Raw genomic sequence first — 23798 nt, forward strand, 5'->3', positions numbered from 1 at the left:
AGGACATAAAGAAGGGAGTACTAAAGGTGACGCCATGACCACCAGACCCCCCCAAAACAATATAAAACTGACTCCAAGGACCTCCCACCCACCATAGCCAGCAAGGTTTACCCTCTAAGCCTGTGCAGCCCCCACAACAAACCAAAGCTCTCTTGATGCCTTCCTGTATAGCCAAGGCCCACATATTGATACCCACATCATTCAACTGTACCCCATCTGCCAACCAAAAATTACCTAACCCCGACTCCAGCTCCACATGCCTCACACTCACGCCCCCATTCTTCGCCACAATGTGCCTACCTATTCAGCTTAACACTGATCTTGTTAAGCTTCTCCGCCGACCGTGCCAACCTCCAACTTTTTCAGGGAACAATCTTCGACTATATCACCACCATAGCAGGAAAAAGGCAGCAAACTCAGAAAATCATACTGAATGTCCCTCCTCAGCTCCCTGGCTGGTCGACTGCCCAGGTCATCCCCCCCCCCCCCCCCCCCCCACATGCCACACCAACAAATCTGCTAATCTATTCCTTGCAACAAAAGCATTCACAACAGGAAGCACTCTGAACCACTTCAATCCCCAGAACCCCAACAAGCTAAATATGGCGATCTCATTTGGAAATCCCAGCTGCCCCCCGTTATGCCGCATCTTCACTAGTTCTACTGCCCAAAAACATGAATGAATGGCCTAAAATTCAGACCAAAGCCGGGAACTCCCATCCTGCGTAAAACCCAACAACACAATATCACTATCTTCATCAATCCAAGAATAACTCTTTTTATTTTAAGCCCCATCCCATGTCTTAATTCTTTTCCTCCAGTCCGTTAAACCGACCCACTGGCCGACCATAAGACTTGTAGCGGTCAGACTCCCATTGCCTAATTTTCTTCACTACTTCCAGACACAACCCCCACTCTGCTGCTTCAGTCACTGCTCCGATACAGAAGGAATGAGATGAAAAACCAGCCCCCTGAAGCCCCAATTACCTCAAAACCCCCTTGAACTGGAACTTTGATAGAAACGACCTATCCCACGACCCATCCATATGCTGTAATAAAGGCCCATCTTCGCCAGTAATATAAGTGCAGTATTCCAACAAACATTTTACTCCACACAGCTCTGCCCCAGGCACCATGAACAAAACCACCTTCCTTCTCTTCCCTGCCTGATCTGTTTTTGAACAATGCAACCAAATCTCCACCCCCCAGCCGTGGGGTGAACATCAGACAGGAACATCCCCCCTTTCCTCCATTTACTGGGGGAACTAATTCACTCAATCAAAACGCCCTGAAAAATGGCAGCGCAAATGTACCCCGGAACAAACATCTCAAATGCATCCACGCAAACTCCACCAAGAGCCACCCCCATCTGACCCAATAACACAAATGTCACCGGCCTCCATCTATCCATACTTACTCTCCCCTTGCAGAACCCCCTTCAGGGCCTGCTGCACCCAAAAAATGCTTTGTAGTATCCATTAACCCCCTAACCTCAAACCTGAATGCTAACGCTTCAACAAGACGACTGACCTTGGACACTGACCAACCCTGTAACAGAAGCCTCCCCCAACAACTGCAGCAACGCACCCACCTTATCACCCTCAGAATTTACCTCACCAACTCCGTGCACCCATAGCTCCTACACAAGCCATGCTGACTCATATTCCATCCATGTCTCAGACCCCGGCGATGCATGAATTAAGTAACAGCCGCACGTCGACTTAGTTCCAAAGTTGAGGAGGGCACTGACAACCCTCCTCGTCCACATGAGGTACCAGAGAGCGTAACTGATCCCACGGAACACGAGAAAGAGAATCCACTATTTTCCCTTATCCTCCTTCTTAGACTCAGTGCTCCCCCCCCTTATCCAAAGGAAGCAGAGAAAAGATTTCCACGTATTCATCCTTCCAAATCTTTTCCCCGCACCTATTTCTTTAAATGCGCCCCCAACGGCCCTTCAAAACAAACATACACTTCGCCTTTAATGAATGGCTATCCCCATCCTTCTCAGTCACCCTCAAAACTTGTTGCACAATACACCCCCTCCGGACATCCCTGTCGACTTGCTACCCGCTAACAAAGTGCTAGAGGCCACCAGGGGATGCCTCACCGTTACTGGAGACGGGTCCGCCACCACCACCCTATCCCCTTCCCACTCACAGCGCAATAATAATTCCCGTATATTACCCAATAATAACTACAAAATCACCGCCATCCCAGCCGGCGTCTCCCCCTTCCCCTTGGGAACTTGTTACCTGCGCCCAAAACATTCCCCACCGTATTACCTGACATAGCATTTGGAAACAAACTAAACCTAGAAGCATGCTCACCAGGCTGCATGGGAGCGGTGATCCCACCAGCCGCCCCATTGGATCCTGAAGATCAGTGTCACTCCTAGACTCGGCTCCTGCAGATTTCTCAGGTTGCTCCTGCTTACCAATGTTGTCACCTCGATTCCCACAGCTCCTTCTGGTTCGGCCCAACGTCTCTTCTGTTGCGGCACGGTCACCACCAATCGTAACCATGGGGTCCCACTTCCCACTTTGTGATCTCGACATTGACTGGTGTGCTACAGGGAGCTCACCGTGATGGTGCTGCTCTTCCTCCGTCGTCAGTTTGCCTCCTGACTGGCGCCTCTACAGGCGGCTCACCAGGTGATGCCAGGCACGAGGAATCCCCTTCTTCCACAATCAGCCGCGTGGGCAGCCTGCTCCTCAGTGGCCGCAGCTTTTTTCTGACAACTGCTGACATAGCCTGGGGACTCTGGAGTGCCCCCGCCACACTGTCCCGCAGCCAACCGGCTCCTTTCCCAATATGGCGCTCCCCCTCACTGCTGACCCCCTTTTATCTGATACTGCCCACCTAATTTACATAAGCTCAACTCCCAACCCAACACACATGCTCTCCACGCCTTCCACAACTCAGACCCCTTAACCCTTCTTGCTCCTCTGTTCCCTAACTACCCCATCATGCGGGCCTCCCCTAATGTCTCTCTCGCTCTAATATGAACCCCATTCTTTAATATGAACACATCGCGGTGAGTGTCCTATCTTTGCGCGTTCCCCCCGGAATACCTCGCTAATTTTTTACAATAGGGACGGCAAAAACATTGCATAAGCTGGGAAATTCCAAAGCTGGAAATGGCGCAAGCGTCAGGAAGTGACATGTGACTTCAGGGAGAGACCCCAGCAATCAGACTGTTATGGCCTGGTGCGACCACTGGAAGGACTCTCCAGGCTCAACCCATCCAACAATCACGGAAATTAGCGTAAATTATACCAGAAGTCTATGCCAGCTCCCAGGACACAGTGAAGTGGAGGGGCATTTAATATAGGCACACTGTGCGCTGGCGGAAATTATACTAAAACCAGAGTTGGTCTTTCGGCTGGGCCTCCGTAAAAAGGTGTATTGGAGGTCATTAAATGGTTAAGTAGTATATTGTATATAAAGCTTAATTGGTACTTTGGGGTGCATCGCACATGATAGGGGTGCTGCAAATCTTCCATGGTGAGATTTTCTGCAGCATTTCTGTTGGGGGCAGAATCCAAAGCATCGGTGCAGATCTTGGCACAAGATCAGCTGGGTGCCCGCACGCCTTTTACCTCCCAGTTATTTGCAGTCGGACATTTTACTGGTGCCTGGTGCTATCTGCAGGCGTGGCGCTGCTGGTCGGGTAATGCCACTTGCTCATCACCTGGTCAATAGTGCTGCACCCGCTGGAGACCGTTGGGTGCCAATGTGGGCTGCGCTGGTGATCGTGGGGGTGGGGGAAGCCCTGTGTCTGCCCGTTTGCCTGGGGGTGTGTGTCAGGTTTTGGGTCATGATCCATGCGGGTGGTTTGGGTGTTGACTGTTTCGTTGGAGGGGTGCTGTGGATTTCACCATGCGGTTTTCTGCTGCAGGGGTCTGCGGCGTTTCCGCTGCATGTGAATGTGTTCCTAAGGGCTCATTCACATGACTGCTTTCGGTCCGTATTATGCATGTGATGCGCGGTCGGGGGATACGCACTGAATGCAGTCAAAGTAAATGGACTTTCATTGATTTATTCACATTAGCGTGTAAACATGGCGTGTGGATACGCACGTGGAATAGATTGTAGTATGCTCCATTCCTCTGCCTACCGCACAGCGTGAGCCCTGTTTTCTATGGGCAGCGTATACATTGTGTATGGGCACCGATATATAGGCAACTCCGCTATGAAACAGAGGGGAGTATTTAAAAAGACGCGCTGTGCGTGACCGCGTGCGTCAGATACTTGGTCATGCTCAGTGGACTCACTGCCATCCGCAGCGGTAGCACGCAGACCGGTACAGTGCTGCGGGACCCCCGCGGTGCTCTACGCATGCAGTTATGTGAATGAGGCCTCATGTACGCCTCACATCTCCGATTAGGGGGGGATCTAATGTTTAATAGCAGAAGATGATTGTAAAGGTTCTTATTTAGGCCGAATGCAGACGGCCGGCTTGGACTCTGACTGTGAGATTCTTGCAGCGGGATGTGACCCTGTGCTCCGGCAGTGACCTGCGCTGTGGATGTACCGGTAGCGTACAGTCACACATGCGCAGTGCAGAGCCGGTGCGTCAGTGATGACGTGGCCATGCGAGGCTCGCACTGAAGTAGGACATGTCGCCATTTCCACCCCGCGAGCGGATTATCGCAGTTGACTTCCGCTAGTGGGCATGGCAATGCATTTTTCAGCGCATGTCCTGTGGAGCTCCGGACCCCGCAGTGTAAATCCCCCCGTCTGCAGGAGGCCGTACTTGTATGTTATAAAAAGTCAATAAACACAGAATTAATAAATAAGGTGCCACGTGTGAGGTCATACTGAGCCCTAACCACGACCCTCAGGCCGGCGGCCACGGCAAGCTCGGATTTGAAGAGTTCAAAGTTTTCTGGAACAAACTGAAAACCTGGATTGTAAGAGAAAAAGTTTGCAATCAACATTTTATAACCCAAATCTATAATGGTGCGAGCGATGTGACCTCACTGCAGCCTGAGGGGCCGGAGGAAGCAGCGCAGGGCTCGAGCAGGCGGACATGGCGTCAAGTGACAGTATAAACGTGTCCTACAAGCCGTCTGCAGGGCCCAATGCCTCGGGCTGCACAACATTTCAGGATCATTCCCTCCTCTAAAACCCTCCTAGGCCCGACGCCCGCGGGCGGGATCGTAATTATAAAATCCGCGGGAGATCTGCACCTCTCGCCGCCCATATGGATGCACTAGTATCCGCAAAACAATTTGTACACCCACATGTTTTGATTGATTGGGTGGGCTGCAAGGTGCCAGCAGCGAGGGGAGAGACTTTTGCCTGGGATGGAGGGTTAGGGTTAGGGCTCACACCCACGTGCATTTTTTTAACACGATTGTCAATGGGACTTTCTAATGTTAAAACCCCATCGCTGGTCGGCGCTTCTGCCATTTTTGTGGCATGCGTTTTTAATATTAGAAAGTCCCATTGACAATTGTGTTAAAAAAAAACGCAAGCGCTATCGCAGTATTAAAGAATCGCAAGTGGCGCTCGCCCTTAGGGCTAGTTTAAATGTTAGGATTACATTAGCTGGAAGCATTTACAGCTAATAATGTAATCCAAACACTGAAACTAACCTAACCCTCCATCCCAGGCAAAACTCTGTCCCCTCGCTGCTAGCACCTTGCCGCCCACCTCACCTCATCTCCCCTGCAGCCTCTAAATCCCCCCACCGCCGCCGCACTGCCAACCTGTTACCAGGGCTGCAGCCCTCCGTCCTGCCATGCAGACAGCGGCCCTCCTTTCAGCGGAGCTGGAGGAGCAGCTCCGGCCCCGCAGAGTCACAGCGCAGCGGGTGAGTGGGAAGATCCAAGAGGGCAAAGGCACCGGTGTTACAGATTGAAAGCCCAGGGAGGCCGAACCTCACTGGAGCCGTGAGGGAAGAGAGAGGAGACCCAATGCTGACTGACACTGGCAGCCTCACTCACCGCAGCCAATCATTGGCAGAAGGGCCAGTTCAGCAATCACGAACTGGGGACGTCACCTGGCTGTCAAACAGCCTAACACTTGTAGACACCCATCACTTCCGATGTTGACAAGATACAACAGTACCCACTCATTGTCAGTAACATCCCTCCCTAGAAGGAGTATATATAATATATATATATATATATATATATATATATATATATATATATATATACACACACTCCTTGTCAGTAACATCGCCCCTAGAGGGAGGCAGCTTACACTGAGACAGCAGCGTCCTGACCAGCTAGAATGTGAATAAGACAGACTTGTGCTGCTGCTGACCAGACATTCAAGGATAGGAGGGACACAAAAGGAACTAGAAGCTTCATGTACCACAGAGGACGCCATTATTTTGTAGAGACAGGTTCATTGGAAGTAATGGTAGGATGGGGAGAGTGTGCAGAGATGAATTATGGCTGGAGGACATCTTCATGGTGGTCTGGGCCCACATAAAGAATAGAAGCAGACATCACTATCAGAAAAGATGACTGGAGGTAACTGCACTGCAATCACTATCACTGAGCTGCTGTATCTAAGCCCACCATGGTATAGATACTGTGTGTGGTGGTAGTATTGTATCTTGATGCCACCCGGAAGCTAGGGGTTTGACAGGAGGAACGCCCCTCTCACACCCCCAGCTCCCGATTGGGTCAAGGCTTGAAGGGGCTAGCAGCCAGCGTGTGCAGTCATTTTTGCCGGCCCTGCAGGCTTAGGCTGAGGGTTAGTTTTCTTCTTAGGCTTACATTATGAGCTGTAAATGCTGGCAGGTTCCAGCGGTAACATGGCAGCATTTACACCTAATAATCTAAGGCTAAGAAGAAAACACGCTCCCAGCCAATCACAAGCTGGGGCATGCATTTTTTGAATCTGCTGTATTATGTCGCCACCCTAACTTCCAGTTGCATAATACATAATACTGTATGGTTTGGGAGGGGGGGGGGGGGGGGAGGGTGGCAGTGAGGTTTGCCGCGGAGCCCCATGACCTCTTTGTGCGCCCCTAAGTAATTAACACAGGGACAGTAATGTGTGTTCTTTGTGTTTTAGGGGATATTTCTGCAGTACGACCTGGATAAATCAGGAACCATGTCGTCATATGAACTGCGCCTGGCTCTGAAGGCCGCAGGTGAGAACACTCTGAGCTGCTGGAGGTCACCGGGACATGTAGCCACGGGGTACTAACCCGAGTAACGGCGTGTAGTAGTGACTAAAGGGGCTTTCACAGACTGCATTCTTGGCCCCCATGTAATGAGCATAGGTTGCCACCCGACTAGTAGCTCAGAGGCTCGGCTGATAATTGGGTCGGTAGGTCGGTGCGGTGTTTATTTCTTACCGTGACAGTAATGGCCAGTAACACAATCATAGCAGCTGAGATCACCTCCAGCCGGGCAGCAGACCAGCGCCACCCAGTGGTTCACCCACTCTCTCTCTCTGGCTCCCACTGTAATCAGAGGCTCTGACCCCTGACCTGACCACCACCATCTACATGATGTGCAGGATGCAGACCCCTGGGGGAGAGCTCAGGGGTCACAGCGGCCAAAAGAAAGCTAGAGAATGAGTTACTGAAACAGTTGATGGTGTGGGGCTGCTACAGAACTTGAAATTCAAGATTTGGAGGGCACTTATTTTTTGGGTCACTACTAGGGGCATTGTTACAACTGGGGACACTCTTACAATTATGGGCACCATTACTGCTGCAGGTGCTGTTACTATTGGCAGCATTATTACTATTGGGGACACTTCTGCATTGGGGCACTACTGGGGGCACTATTACCGTACTATCGCGCCTCCACTGGGGACACTGTCACTATTGGGGACACTATAGTTATTAAAGCCACTACTGAGGAGAATATTGCGATTGCAGCCACTACTGGGGAAACTATTACTAATGGGGGCAATATTATTACTGGGGCCACTAATAAGGACACTATTGTTATCAGGGTACTACTGGGAGCACTATTACTATAGGGCCACTACTGGGGGCACTATTACTATAAAGGAGCTGTTGTTATTTGGGCCACTAAAGGGGATGCTAGCACTATTGGGGCCACAGAGGGGGCACATTTACTAGTTGCGGCCACTAGAATAACAAATTCCAAGAGTTAGTTGGAAGAATTGCCATTTTTTTGCCCACCCAGCAGCCTGTCTGGGCCTCATCAATCTTGTAATTTACTTTCATTAAAAACTGTTCTTTGACCAATGTAAATCAAGTTTGCAGTGACGCCACGAGAGATCTCCCTTCCAGCCCTTCTGTAGTCCACTGCCTATTGCTAGGTTTTGAGCTTCTGTAGTAACAGAGATGCTAGGCTGCTGGGGAGGGGCTGTCTTCACAGGCTGATCCCAACACTCCCTCAACAGGCTGACAGATCTGCAGACACTGTCTGTAGTCTCCACAATCCCTGCCTCTCCTGCCATTACAGCATATGTGTACACTTTATATTGGACTTATGAATCATTTGCAGTCTCCGAATGCCTAAATGTTCCAGAGAAAGCAGAGGGGCAGGCATTCAGATAGTGCCCCCCCCCCCCCCACCTGCTGATTGGACCAAAGACAGTGCAATGCTGCATGGGAAGTGATGGAAAGGAAGTTAGGCCAGTGAATTAGTGGCAGAAGGCTAGGCTTGCACCCCCCCCCCCCCCCCCCCTTCATAGAGTGGATTGCATACAGCAAGGCAGCATAAAATGGGGAAGATCACCTTAAAAATTGGAGCTTACAGACATTATACAGGGTGCAGACAGCAGCAGATGGGGGAAGGAGAACCCGGGGTATTGTAGGAAACTTGTTACACTTGGTACTTGTTGAAAACTCAGTACACTTTATGGATTTCCAAACTTAGGAGGGTATTATAGTTATATTGTTAAGACAACAACGTAAATGTGAGGATTTCTGCAAACAAGGTCTGTATTTATACGATTCTTATGATCTTTTAGGATTTCAGCTTAATAACATCATCCTACAGCTGATTGTCTTGAGATATGCCGATGACAGCTATCAAATAGATTTTGATGATTTCTTGAACTGCTTAATCCGCTTGGAAAACGCGTTCAGTAAGTACAAAAAGTTTCTCAACTTTGTCTGTTCTTTTAGAACTTTAACGGCACTGTTGTAAAAAAAAAGGCAAGTGAAACAACGAGCTGCAGCATCAGACGCAGCAGATGCAGATGGGGGTGGGGTTTCTAGGGGGTTTAAGAGAAAAGAGGCCGGTCTTTTCTAAGCCTAATGGCCATGGAGACCTTTGTGCTTAAAAATCAATACACACATCATACTAAGTCCGTGCAGAAAAAATATGATGACTTTTTTTTGTATTGAGTTTTCCTTTTCATGCATTTAGAATGCCTTATGCTTCTCTTACAAATGCTTTCACAGAACGCCATTCAAAATGACGTCATTTTTACTGTGATTTTCAGCAGCCTTGTTGAACGCATGTTATATGCTTTTTAATGCACTCCATCATTGTGATGGCTGATGAGGTGCCTTAAGAAGCGCAAAAATAGAAAAGACAGCGCTCAAAATTTGCGGTGTTGGAAATGCCGCGTTCAAGTGCATGTCTGCGAGGCCCCATTGATATTAATAGCAGCGTTGTACCACCATCTGTGAGAGTGGCCTTAGGCACCACGACTGCTCGAGCTCTGACATCACCGCTAAGACCGTTAGTGCTTAGCCACTAGACTTGATTGTGGGCTTCTTGCTCAGCACTGGACCTACTATGTGAAGCTCAGAGCGGGGAACGTTTACACTGAAGAAAAAGCCATCGCTATGCTGACTGAAAGTCAGTGATAAGGAGTAGTGAACGAATAGTAAACGATGTTCTTCATTTACACTGGATGATGACGCGTGTATTCGGCAATTTGAACAAATTTTAAGCAATAATCATCCCATGTAAATGGACTATTGTTGTACCATGGGCAGTTTGGGGGCAGAGTATAGTAAAACAGTAGTACTACAGGATGCAGCATGCTAGAGTATGGGGGATCAGCATCTTGCCACATCTCCCAACACACTCATGTAGTCCTCTGTAATAGTAGTTTTCCAGCTCGAGACATCAGAGGTTTTTCATCCTTTTACTGCTTATGACTTGGAGTGATTAATATAATCAATGACAGGCTGCTTTCCATTAACTGCACTGCACTGTGTGAGAGACTCACATGAACTTACAAATGACAATATGCTGCCTTCTTGCTGTCACTGCAGAAAGCCCCTGCATGGTCGTGTCTCACAAATCCCTCACTGTTTAATGTTCCTGCTCCCTCACAGCATGCTTGTTCTTGCTTAGGAAAGCAGGCTGCTGGAGGGACCGAGAAGCAACCTTCAGTTTATGGATCTTGATAACGTCAGTTACTCCATGTACTTGACTCCATCTGAGAGCTTCACATCACAACCAAGGTCCCACTTCCCTGTTTGAATCAGAGAATGGTGGCCACATACCTGCCCTTACTCTTCTAGTCTGTGGAGGGTGTGAAAGCAGCTGAATGAGTATGCTCAGCTGTAACCTTATCTCTTGTTTACTATAGTGGTTAGTAATGCACATACATTATAACATGGAGGTTCCATTGGTCAAACTCTCCTAGTCATACATGTGGGGGCATGGCTAAAGATTTATGGGCCCTGCATCAAACGTTCAGCCTGCCCCCCACCCCAGCAATTTCTTTTGACAGCATTGGTTCAAGATATATGTCTGTCCACCACCTCCCATTGGTGAGGGCCTGTGGGTTGGCAGGCAATCAGAGACTAACAATTCAAGTCCCTGCAGGGATATACAATAAAAGGCAACAAAATATGAGTAAATAAAAACAAGGCCGACTATTACCGCCATACAGGACCATACAGTGGTAGATACCAGTTCTACACATGGGCTCTGCAGACTGTATAAGTGGTTACTATACCATTATAGCAGCAATCAGATGGGATTTCTCCTCTGACTGCAGTCATTCACTTTCCCTTTTCTTCTCTAGTCAGTCCAGACTGCCATGACAACTTCTCTCGGTCATAGCTTGTCTCTGCACAATTTGACTTGCAATCATCTTTGCCTCCTTGCTTTTGCAGTACCCTCTCTACCTTGCCCACACCTTTACACAATCTCTTCATACATTGTGCCCCAGCTATAAATTAAGCGCCACACAGTAAATGTCACTTTGAATGCCCTCCACAAACTAATAGTCTCCTCTTTTATGTCCCCATACAGTAATGATGCTCCCTTTTGGTCCCCCATCAGTAATAATGCCCCATCTATACTAATGCTCTCCTTTATGTCTTTTCTGCAATAAAACATCCCTATCTGTAGTAACGCGCCCCTTCTGCACCCATCTGCAATAATATACCTTCTTATGCCCCATTCTGTAACAATCTGTCCCCATATTTACATGTATATAATAATGCACCCCCTTCTGCCCCTTCTGCAATAAGGCACCTTCTAATGCCCCCATCTCTAATAATGACTTTCTGCTTTCTAATAATAAAATACTATTCTTGCATCTCGCTTCTCCCACCAATCTGCTCCCATTTGTCCCTTCCTTCTAATACCTGGGCTTAGATGTCTTCTATCATGTGACCACTCTACCCAGACAGAGGAGGGACCGGTCCAGAGCAGATTGTGGGGGGAATTCAGAGAGGTTAGTATATTATTTTATTATTTTTGTACTGTTGCTTGTATTGGCTTCTCCACCCCTACGGTTGGTCACATCCTCCCTGTGATCGCAGCACCTTGATATCAGAGGCTGCAAAACTATTTTCCTCCCAAGCCCTGTCTCCTCCAATGAGGTGCCTCAGAAATCCAGAGAGGAGGATTTCTCTGGTGCTCAGAGACAGGATTGGGGAAGAAAATGCATTGATAGGCTCTAATATCAAGATGCCACAGTCATGGGGAGGATGTGACCAGTCGGAGAGGTGAGGATCATGTATAGCAAAAAGGAGAGAACCACAGCTTTATAGCGTGGCAAGGGGGGCCCGGTCACAACTGTGACCCCTGCGACCCCTATAGCTGTGCCACTGCATACATTTATAGAAAAGATTTAATAGATTAATAGGACAGATCCTATTAATATAACCTTGAAGTCTATGATGAAATTCTACATCCAAAATCCACAACCAATATAGAAAATGTTGTGTACAGTATTTCGGCGATTAAAAAATTCGCAGTGGACATACATGGCATAAATTTTCACAGCAAATTACGCCACACTGAATTAATACTAATGTACGTTATGGCTGATCATTGTAGATTTTAGGGCAGCAGATTTAAAGAGCTCACCTCTGTTTCCCATACAGGCTGTTCTTAGATTCGGCTCCCAGTGCTGTGAATGTGTCCCAACTGTCAGACCTGATTGGCAGTGAGCTGTGGGGGCATCCACTTGGCACATTCCCAACATCAGGAGCCGAGTCTAAGAAGAGCCCATGTGGGGGAATGGAGGCGAGCCTAAAGAAAGGAAACCCATTGTTAGCGGGACCGCTGCTGGGAAGCTATACCGCAGCATGAGAACGTGACCGGTCCACTCTAGGATCAGGCTAGGCGCTGTAATGTGTGATCATGGACCGACATTAAAAAAAACATTTCATTTTTGTGGGGGCCGGAGATACAGTATACAGGACACAGAATGGAGTCTGCAGGCAGAAAGCCGATTTCAGTAAATGTACAGTATTCTGCTGAATGCCTCTAAAGATGGGCAAACTTTTCAAATGTTTGGTTCGCCCAGTTTGATGAATTTTGTCAAAAACGGAGGAGGTTCAGAGGCTGGGGCTCAGTGGCTGACATTGCTGCCCTGAAGTGCTGGAGTTCTAGGTTCGAAACTGATAAGTGACAACATTTGTGTGGAGTGTTCCAAAGCCCATACAGATGTTGTCCTTGATGAGATTTGTACTTAAGACCCCATGCAACCACTTAGCCACATCCATTGAAGAACCCCCTCTCCCTCATCCTCCCTCTAAGGCCTCATGTCCACTAGCAAAATAGAATTGCAGATTCCGCTGCAGAATCCGCATTCAATTTTGCCCATAGGGATCCATTGGCCATCCGCTGGCAATTAAATTGAAATTTGCACCTGCGGATGGCATTTTAATGGATTTGCGTTTTCTCCTGCACGTCAGAGAAAATACAGCATGCTCCATTTTCTGTGGGTCTCCCGCGCAATGGCTCCCGCAGGCTTCCATAGAAGCCTATGGAAGCCGTCCGGTTCCGCGGTACACCTGCAGCTGAATTTTTGCTCTCCGGCGCGGGAGAGCAGGAGTTCAAAAAGAAAAAAAAAGAGTGCATGGCGCATGCACGCAGCATGCGGCCAGCGCGCCTAGCGCATCCACCGGGCAGAGAGAAAGAAGATCCGGCTGCAACGGACGGGAACCCGCAGTGTCCGGACAGGTAAGAAAAAATCTATTTTCAGGCCTCATATCTGCGGGAAAGGAGGGACCCGCTACGGGATTCTGCATGGAAAATACGCCCAAGCTCGTATTTCCAAGTAGACATGAGGCCTAAGTGTTCAATACTAGTTTTAGGGGGTTTATGGACTTCTGGTTCAGCTGAAAAGAACAGCCTGGGGATCAAAATGTGACCCAAAACAGGCTTCCACTGCTTCAGTTTACTGAACACGTGTGTATGTACAAGTCCATCCCATAGAAGCATGTATCCACCGGCGCGGTCACCTGCCCCATAACTGCAGGACACTTGGCCAATCTAAAGAAAACCCCCACAAAGCAGAAGAACGCGGTAACATTGTGTAATGTGAGAATACGTCTAGCCCAGGTAACGTCTCTCATACAAAGTGGTCAGAAGCCAATGAACCTTCCCCTCTCGGAGCAGCATTGTAGAAACCTCAAGTGTTGCTGCTGTAGATGCGATGCACCAATGGATATGATGTACGGGGTTAACAGGATGTCTCGCCGCACCGGCTGCTTGCAGGGATCTTCCATCTCTTCGTGCTGCTCCATACGACGTATCAGACTCAGCCGCTGGGTTCATTATAACATGCGGCTGGTATTATAATGTGTGCTGACGGATCCGGCACCTTGTGGGAAATACTTGTTCAGCTTTTTATTTAGTTTTTTTCAACTTTTTTAATTTTCAGAAATATTCAAAGCGCTGGATAAAGACAACGCGGAGGCGATCAGTGTGACGCACGCCGAGGTAATGGCCAGCAGAAACCATTCACCGACTGCAGCATAAATCCTTAGCTTCATGATCAGAACCTTCAGAGACCGCCCCCTGTCTTGGCCCTCACGCAGTCTTCTGCTCCCGTGGTCTCAGATCTCGGATGTCTCTCTGGTTATAAAGAACAGTTATCAGCCTTCCATAAGGTTCTAAATAGGGATGAGCGAGTATACTCGCTAAGGTGCTACTCGCTCGAGTAATGTGCCTTAGACGAGTATCTCCCCGCTCGTCCTTAAAGATTTGGGTGCCGCCGCGGGGCGGGGAGCTGCGGAGGAGAGCGGGGAGGAACGGAGGGGAGATCTCTCTCTCCCTCTCTCCCGCCCGCTCTGCCCCGCTCCCCGCCGCAACTCACCTGTCAGCTGCAGCGGCCCCCGGATCTTTATGGACGAGGGGGGAGATACTCGGCTAAGGCACATTACTCGAGCGAGTAGTACCTTAGCGAGTATACTCGCTCATCCCTAGTTCTAAACCTTAACTGACAAGTAATCAGGTTTTGGCAGACTCCGTATTTAGTGCGGACCCTCCAAGACGTCTGCATTACCCCCCCTTTCACCCTTCAGTAACTGTAGGAAGATCTGACTAAAAGATCCTAAAACACTGAAGCAGAAAACTTAGTGAACCCACCATGCGTATCGATCTCCCCTTTGTCGGCGGCTCGCCCCCCGGACCCCACCGCACTGGGCTGTGGATTAGTTTCAATTTGAAAAATAAAAAAACTATTCCTCCTCTTCTGCCCCTACCACCCTGAGGCGGCCTGCGCCCCGCCAGCCTCCTGACCGCCAGCAATAGCATCGAAACTCGCAAGCTTGTAAAGTACTGCAGCAGGCGCTGGTCTGCAAGACATATACAGTTATACCCCTCCTCCTGTGACATCACAGCGCCGGTGCTCCAGAGCGCCACCCACTGTCTGTCCGCTGTCTCTAACACTATATCCTCTCTATACCTAAAACTGAACTGACCTCCTGGTGCTCCCACCCTCTACTGACCGCCCTCATCCTGACATCTCCATCTCAGTGTGTGGCACCATAACTCCCAGCACGCCCGCTGCCTTGGGGTCATATCCGACTCCTATCTTGCCTTTGTCTATGCCTATAGCTGGAAGTCGGGACCAATAACGGAGTGGGCAGAGGTTCATTACATCAGTATTTCTAGCCCTTGCTCATTAGTGCCCCTATGGGCACATGCTGGTACAGCTCTGTGGGTCATCTCCATTCGTTGGTTTGAATTTGTTGCAGATCTTGACTTTCCCATTGAACTGAATCCCTTAAGCTCCGCAGCGAGCGCGACCGGCTACAGACGGGCCTGCCCGCGGGCTGGTGCTCCAGGGTTATACAAAGCATGCGGACAGGTTTATGGTAAATCCCATCCACTGTGCCATTACTACAATAGCTGCAGGTCTTCCAGGATACGCAGCCGTCCACCATGTCTGACCACACCGCCATTACGCCAACCGCAGGGTTTCAGCAGGGTAACGCCCACGCAGAATAAAACCGTCTGCTGGACGTGATCCAATTTTGCCTTGAAGCTGCAGTGAAAGGAAGGAACCTGCCGTCCGAGTCACCAAAATCACCGCCGTCCGGAATGTGACTGTAATATCCCCGCTGGAAGGTCGGTGTGTGACGTATCAGACCGGTGGATGACGTCACCTGATGACAGGGGCGCCGCAGCTTAACATCACTTTACATGTTCTGGAGTTATTTCTTCATTCCAGGCGGTATGAATGACGGCGTGTCTCAAGCACAACATGTAGAGACCACCCTTATGTCAGGTGAGCGAAGCACACGGGTCATCGCTGGAGATGTCACTCAATGCCGTCCAACCAGAGCTGCAGTTGTCATCTGGGTCTATCAGAGCCCGTGTCTCAGTCTATCGCACTGCCTGTGATGAAGATAAACATGAGAATGAATACACTTCTGTCTTTCTGGTGGCTCTCTAGCACTTTGATATATCACACACCTGCCTTCCCATTGGAGAAACTAGAGTTTAGTCCAAGATGGCGGCATTCAAAATGGCGGCAATTTTAGTGAAATGGCCTAATCACTCCCCAATTTGTATACAAAATTGGATCACCTTTCACCAAACCGATTCATTTTACGCGGGCGCGTCCACAACTTTGCAACATCCTGTATTTTAAAATCTGAACAAAGCGATACGGGGGGCATGGAGGCTCTAGTACTCTGCTGTGCCGCCTCTAGCTTGGATACAAGATGTGATACAGGCAGGCATGGAGGCTCTAGTACCCTGTTGTACCGCCTCTAGCTTGGATACAAGATGTGATACAGGTGGGCATGGAGGCTCTAGTACCCTGTTGTACTGCCTCTAGCTTGGATACAAGATGTGATACAGGCAGGCATGGAGGCTCTAGTACCCTGTTGTACCGCCTCTAGCTTGGATATAAGATGTGATACGGAGAGCATAGAGGCTCTAGTAACCTGTTGTACTGCGTCTAACTTGGATACAAGATGTGATACAGGAGGGCATGGAGGTTCTAGTACCCTGTTATACCACCTCTAGCTTGGATACAAGATGTGATAAGGGCGGCATGGAGGCTCTAGTACTCTGTTGTTTCGCCTCCAGCTTGGATACAAGATATGATATGGGCAGGCATGGAGGCTCTAGTACCTTGTTGTACCACCTCTAGCTTGCATACAAGATGTGAAACCAAAGGGCATGGAGGCTCTAGAACCCTGTTGCACCACCTCTAGCTTGGATATAAGATGTGATACGGGGGGCATGGAGGCTCTAGTACCCAGATGTACCGCCTCTAGCTTGGAAACAAGACGTGATACGGGGAGCATGGAGGCTCTAGTACCCTGTTGTACCGCCTCTAGCTTGGATACAAGATGTCATACGGGCGGTCATGGAGACTCTAGTACCCTGTAGTATTACCCCTAGCTTGGATGCAAGATGTGATGCAGGTGGGCATGGAGGCTCTTGTACCCTGTTGTACCACCTCTAGCTTGTATACAAGATGTGATACTGGTGGGCAATGAGGCTCTTGTACCCTGCTGTGCCGCCTGTAGCTTGTATACAAGATGTGATACAGGTGGGCATGGAGGCTCTAGTATCACCTCTAGCTTTGATACAAGATGTGATACAGGTGGGCATGGAGGTTCTAGTACCCTGTTGTACCGCTTCTAGCTTGGATACACGATATACACGATGTGATACGGGCAGTCATGGAGGCTCTAGTGCCCTGTTGTACCACCTCTAGCTTGGATACAAGATGTGATACAGGCAGTCATGGAGGCTCTAGAACCCTGTTGCACCACCTCTAGCTTGGATATAAGATTTGATACCGGGGACACGGCGGCTCTAGTACCCTGTTGTACTGCCTCTAATTTGGATACAAGATGTGAAACGGGCAGGCATGGAGGCTCTAGTACCCTGTTGTACCGCCTCTAGCTTCGATGCAAGATGTGATACAGGTGGGCATGGAGGCTCTAGTACCCTGCTGTACCGCCTCTAGCTTGGAAACAAGACGTGATACGGGGGGCATGGAGGCTCTAGTACCCTGTTGTACCGCCTCTAGCTTGGATACAAGATGTGATACGGGTGGGCATGGAGGCTCTAGTACCCTGTTGTACCACCTCTAGCTTGTTTACAAGATGTGATACTGGTGGGCATGGAGGCTCTTGTACCCTGTTGTGCCGCCTGTAGCTTGTATACAAGATGTGATATGGGCGGTCATGGAGACTCTAGTACCCTGTTGTATTACCCCTAGCTTGGATGCAAGATGTGATGCAGGTGGGCATGGAGACTCTAGTACCCTGTTGTACCACCTCTAGCTTGTATACAAGATGTGATACTGGTGGGCATGGAGGCTCTAGTACCCTGTTGTGCCGCCTGTAGCTTGTATACAAGATGTGATACAGGTGGGCATGGAGATTCTACTACCCTGTTGTACCGCCCCTAGCTTGAATACACAATATACACGATGTGATACGGGCAGTCATGGAGGCTCTAGAACCCTGTTGCATCACCTCTAGCTTGGATATAAGATTTGATACCGGGGACACGGAGGCTCTAGTACCCTATTGTACGGCCTCTAACTTGGATACAAGATGTGAAACGGGCAGGCATGGAGGCTCTAGAACCCTGTTGTACTGCCTCCAGCTTGTATACAAGAAGTGATACAGGTGGGCATGGAGGCTCTAGTACCCTGTTGTATCACCTCTAGCTTGGATACAAGATGTGATACGGATGGGCATTGAGGCTCTTGTACCCTATTGTACCGCCTCTAGCTTCGATGCAAGATGTGATACAGGCGGGCATGGAGGCTCTAGTACCCTGTTGTACCGCCTCTAGCTTGGAAATAAGATATGATACAGTCGGGCATGGAGGCTCTATTACCCTGTTGTACCGCCTCTAGCTTGGATACAAGATGTGACACAAGCGGGCATGGAGGCTCTAGTACCCTGTTGAATCACCTCTAGCTTTGATACAAGATGTGATACAGGTGGGCATGGAGGCTCTAGTATCACCTCTAGCTTTGATACAAGATGTGATATAGGTGGGCATGGAGACTCTAGTACTCTGTTGTACCGCCTCTAGCTTGTATACAAGATGTGATACAGGTGGGCATGGAGGCTCTAGTACCCTGTTGTACCTCCACTAGCTTGGATACTAGATGTGACATGGGCGGGCATGGAGATTCTAGTATCCTCTTGTACCGCCTCTAGCTTGGATACACGATATACACGGTGTGATACGGATAGTCATGAAGGCTCTAGTACCCTGTTGTACCGCCCCTAGCTTGGATACAAGATGTGATACGGGCAGTCTGGAAGCTCTAGTACCCTGTTGTTTCCCCTCTAGCTTGGATACAAGATGTGATACAGGGGGGTATGGAAGCTCTAGTACCCTGTTGTACCACCTCAAGCTTAGATACAAGATGTGATACAGGGGGGCATGGAAGCTCTAGTACCCTGGTGTACCACCTCAAGCTTAGATACAAGATGTGATATGGGTAGTCATGAAGGCTCTAGTACCCTGTTGTACCACCTCTAGCTAGGATACAAGATGTGATACGGGCAGGGAGGCTCTAGTACCCTGCTGTACCACCTCTAGCTAGGATACAAGATGTCATATGGGCAGTCATGGAGGCTCTAGTACCCTGTTGTACTGCCTCTAGCTTGGATACACGATGTACACCGTGTGATACGGGCAGTCATGGAGGCACTAGTACCCTGTTGTACTGCCTCTAGCTTGGATACACGATATACACCGTGTGATACGGGCAGTCATGGAGGCTCTAGTACCCTGTTGGGTACTAGATATCATAAGATATGTTGACAGAAAAATAAAAATATTCTAGCTCTTGAAAATCCACATATGAAAATAACAAACAGAAGAATTTGGGAACTTTCAGGTCCTTAAAGGTCTATAAACCCCCTACTAGCCATCAGCTCTGTTTTCTGTGCTATGCATTATATTCTACCTTGGGTGATTAACCCCTTCCCGCTACAGGACGTATATTTACATCGTATCGCTTGTTCACATATTAAAATACAGGATGTTGCAAAGTTGTGGACGCGCCCACGTAAAATGAATCGGTTTGGTGAAAGGTGATCCAATTTTGTATACAAATTGGGGAGTGATTAGGCCATTTCACTAAAATTGCCGCCATTTTGAATGCAGCCATCTTGGACTATACTCTAGTTTATCCAATGGGAAGGCAGGTGTGTGATATATCAAAGTGCTAGAGAGCCACCAGAAAGACAGAAGTGTATTCATTCTCATGTTTATCTTCATCACAGGCAGTGCGATAGACTGAGACACGGGCTCTGATAGACCCAGATGACAACTGCAGCTCTGGTTGGACGGCATTGAGTGACATCTCCAGCGATGACCCGTGTGCTTCGCTCACCTGACATAAGGGTGGTCTCTACATGTTGTGCTTGAGACACGCCGTCATTCATACCGCCTGGAATGAAGAAATAACTCCAGAACATGTAAAGTGATGTTAAGCTGCGGCGCCCCTGTCATCAGGTGACGTCATCCACCGGTCTGATACGTCACACACCGACCTTCCAGCGGGGATATTACAGTTACATTCCGGACGGCGGTGATTTTGGTGACTCGGCCGGCAGGTTCCTTCCTTTCACTGCAGCTTCAAGGCAAAATTGGATCACGTCCAGCAGACGGTTTTATTCTGCGCGGGAGTTTCCCCTGCGGTTGGCGGAATGGCGGTGTGGTCAGACATGGTGGACGGCTGCGTATTCTGGAAGACCTGCAGCTATTGTAGTAATGGCACAGTGGATGGGATTTACCATAAACCTGTCCGCATGCTTTGTATAACCCTGGAGCACCAGCCCGCGGGCAGGCCCGTCTGTAGCCGGTCGCGCTCGCTGCGGAGCATCAGGGATTCAGTTCAATGGGAAAGTCAAGATCTGCAACAAATTCAAACCAACGAATGGAGATGACCCACAGAGCTGTACCAGCATGTGCCCATAGGGGCACTAATGAGCAAGGGCTAGAAATACTAATGTAATGAACTCCTGCCCACTCCGTTATTGGTCCCGACCTCCAGCTATAGGCATAGACAAAGGCAAGATAGGAGTCGGATATGACCCCAAGGCAGCGGGCGTGCTGGGAGTTATGGTGCCACACACTGAGATGGAGATGTCAGGATGAGGGTGGGAACACCAGTCGGTCAGTTCAGTTTTAGGTATAGAGAGGATATAGTGTTAGAGACAGCAGACAGACAGTGGGTGGCGCTCTGGAGCACCGGTGCTGTGATGTCACAGGAGGAGGGGTATAACTGTATATGTCTTGCAGACCAGCGCCTGCTGCAGTAATTCACAAGCTTGCGAGTTTCGATGCCATTGCAGGTGGTCAGGAGGCTGGCGGGGCGCAGGCCGCCTCAGGGTGGTGGGGGCAGAAGAGGAGGAATAGTTTTTATTTTTCGAATTGAAACTAATCCGCAAAGGCAAATTTGCAGCCCAGTGCGGTGGGGTCCGGGGGGCGAGCCGCGGCCAAAGGGGGAGATCGATACGCACTGTGGGTTCACTATGTTTTCTGCTTCAGTGTTTTAGGATCTTTTAGTCAGATCTTCCTACAGTTACTGAAGTACAATTAGAAGTATTACACTCTTAGTAGCAAACTAGCTGATATACCAGGCTTCGCCCGAGTTAATTTGGTACTGGTGTTTATCTTGTGTTCACACGGAAAATCTTATGAAGTTGTGGTTACTTTAGAGATACCGGAAAAACATGTGTTCCCCATTTTGCATAGTTCTCTGCGTTACGAAGGAAACACCACGGGAGGTAACCATGCGACGTTTCCTTCATATAAAATGACATCAGGAAGTGAGAGAATTACATTCCGTACGTAAAATGTGGACGCTAATTCTTTTGCGCATAGAATTGAATAATCGAGTTGGGACCCATTAGCTTTTCCTATTTATGACATAATCAATGCTCGTGCCAAATTTCACGTTTCTATGACATGGAAAGTGAGAAAATTACATTCCGTACGTAAAAGTTGTATGCTAATTCTTTTGCGCATGAATTGAATAATCGAGTTGGGACCCATTAACTTTTCCTATTTATGACATAATCAATGCCCGTGCCAAATTTCGAGTTTCTATGACATCGGGAAGTGAGAGAATTAGATTCCATATGTAAAATTTGGACGCTAATTCTTTTGCGCATAGAATTGAATAATCGAGTTGGGACCCATTAACTTTTCCTATTTATGACATAATCAATGCCCGTGCAAAATTTCAAGTTTCTATGACATCGGGAAGTCAGTGAGTCAGTCAGTGAGTCAGTCAGTCAGTGAGGGCTTTTGTCTTTATATATATAGATACAGCAAGTTTAGGCAAAGACTCCATATTTATCGCATTGACCCATGTTTTTCAGCTATACTGCTGGCATGACACCGGACTCAGGGTGGCGCTACTTTTCTTCTCCGGACAATCATTTTTCCAGATGTCCCAAACAGTCTGAAGGGGCGTTAGAGAAAATAACTTCCCCCCATCCTATGCAGTATTTTACAGAACCTGTGGTCAATCCTCAAAAAGCGGGCAAAAACCCAGAAATTGTGATAAACTCCAAGCACTGATTAGGAGGGACGGGCGTCAGCAGTCAGGATTTGAGGCAGAAGCTGATATCCAGCTGATATCCCCAGGGCTGCCTTGAGAGACTGCCTATCAAGTCATCCCCGTGGGGTGGCTTGATAGGCTGCCTGTCAGAATGCAGTATGGAGCGATCAAAGCATCACATATTGTGGTCCCCCAGGGGGACTTAAAAGTAAAGTGAAAAAAAGAGCAAGAAAGTTTTTTTAATAGTAAAAAAAAATAATAAAAGTTTAAATCACCCCCCTTTTTGCCATATCTATAATTAAAAAGTCTAAATAATAAAATAAAAATACATATTTGGTATCGCCGCGTCCGTAAATGTCCGATCTATCAAAGTAGTGCATTATTTTTCCCGTACGGTGAAGGTCGTCCGAAAAAGAAAATAAAGAACGCCAGAAATGCACTTTTTCAGTCACCCTGTCTCCCAGAATAAAACACAATAAAAAGTATTCCGAATTAGTACTAACGGAAACTACAGGACATCCCGCAAAAAATGAGCTGTCGCCCAACTACATCAACGGAAAAATAAAAAAGTTATTACACGCACAAAATGACCGCAGAAAATAATTGAAAAAAATTAAATGTCTTTGAAAAAACAAAAGAGTAGTACAGTAAAAAAAAAAAAAAAAAAGGCGTTTGGTATCGTAGTAATCGTACCGACCCATAGAATAAAATTATCATGTCGCTTTTGTTGCAGTTTGTGCGCCGTAGAAGCAAGACACACTGAAAGATTGCGGAATGTTGTTTTTTTTTTTCATTTTACTCCACTTAGACTTTTTAAAAAGTTTTTCAGTACATTATATGGTAAATAGCACCATTGGAAAATACAACTGGTCACGCAAAAAACAAGCCCTCAAACAGCGACGGCGATGGATAAATAAAAGAGTTACGATTTTTTTAAGGGGGGAGGAAAAACGAAAATGGGGGAAAAAAAAGGGGCTGCGTCATGAAGGGGTTAATCCCAGAGATCGGACATCCTAACATCTTCTTTCTTTCTTTCTTTCTTGTTAGTTCATCACTCTGGCAATGAACATCTGAAGGAAAGTGACAGCCCAGCAGCGTTTTGGTCTAAATGTCTGTATTTCTGTCATCTTGATGGGTGGGTGGGTGGGGGGGGGGGGCGGAGGTTTCTTTAACATCCATCGTTTTTGTAACATTTTCAATACAGTTTTTTAGGCAAAAGAATCTCTGGCTGATAATTCCACTGCCATTGAGTCAAGGATAGACAATGGCGGCCCATAAGCCATCAAGAGAGACCATCATTACAATCTTACTTTTAATTAATGAGACTTAGAAATATCTCCATAAGTCAAACACATAAATCAAAGTATTGAATAGAGAATCAGCAGATATGGGTGTCCATAAACAAAGATGGGTGAGACAATGACACATAGGATGGGCGCCCCGGCAGGGCGGTCCTGGACCGGAAACTGGGGTGCTCCAAGCCTTTATGATACCTGAGCAAAGTATAAAAAGGGGCATCCTCTACCCAAGAAACATCACTTTGTAGGCATTGAAAGCCCCAACATACAAGATACCCAACACGGATCTGAACCACTGAAACTGGTCTGAAGTGACAGAGGAAT

The 23798-nt window shown here is 48.2% G+C and overlaps 1 protein-coding gene across 1 annotated transcript in view; it reads left to right on the forward strand.

Moving 5' to 3' along the window:
• The window catches only part of CAPN9 (calpain 9), a 116737-nt gene extending 93427 nt beyond the window's left edge, over positions 1 to 23310 (forward strand). The window contains exons 16-20 of the mRNA XM_066594363.1: positions 4848 to 4916; positions 7042 to 7120; positions 8926 to 9042; positions 14047 to 14105; positions 23224 to 23310. Of these exons, the coding sequence (XP_066450460.1) occupies positions 4848 to 4916; positions 7042 to 7120; positions 8926 to 9042; positions 14047 to 14105; positions 23224 to 23250 (351 nt within the window). The 3' untranslated portion in view covers positions 23251 to 23310. The remainder of the gene's footprint in view (positions 1 to 4847; positions 4917 to 7041; positions 7121 to 8925; positions 9043 to 14046; positions 14106 to 23223) is intronic.
• The last annotated feature ends 488 nt before the right edge of the window (positions 23311 to 23798 follow it).

This window comes from Eleutherodactylus coqui, chromosome 1 (genome assembly GCF_035609145.1).
Source record: "Eleutherodactylus coqui strain aEleCoq1 chromosome 1, aEleCoq1.hap1, whole genome shotgun sequence".
In the NCBI taxonomy this organism is placed as follows: Eukaryota; Metazoa; Chordata; class Amphibia; order Anura; family Eleutherodactylidae; genus Eleutherodactylus; species Eleutherodactylus coqui.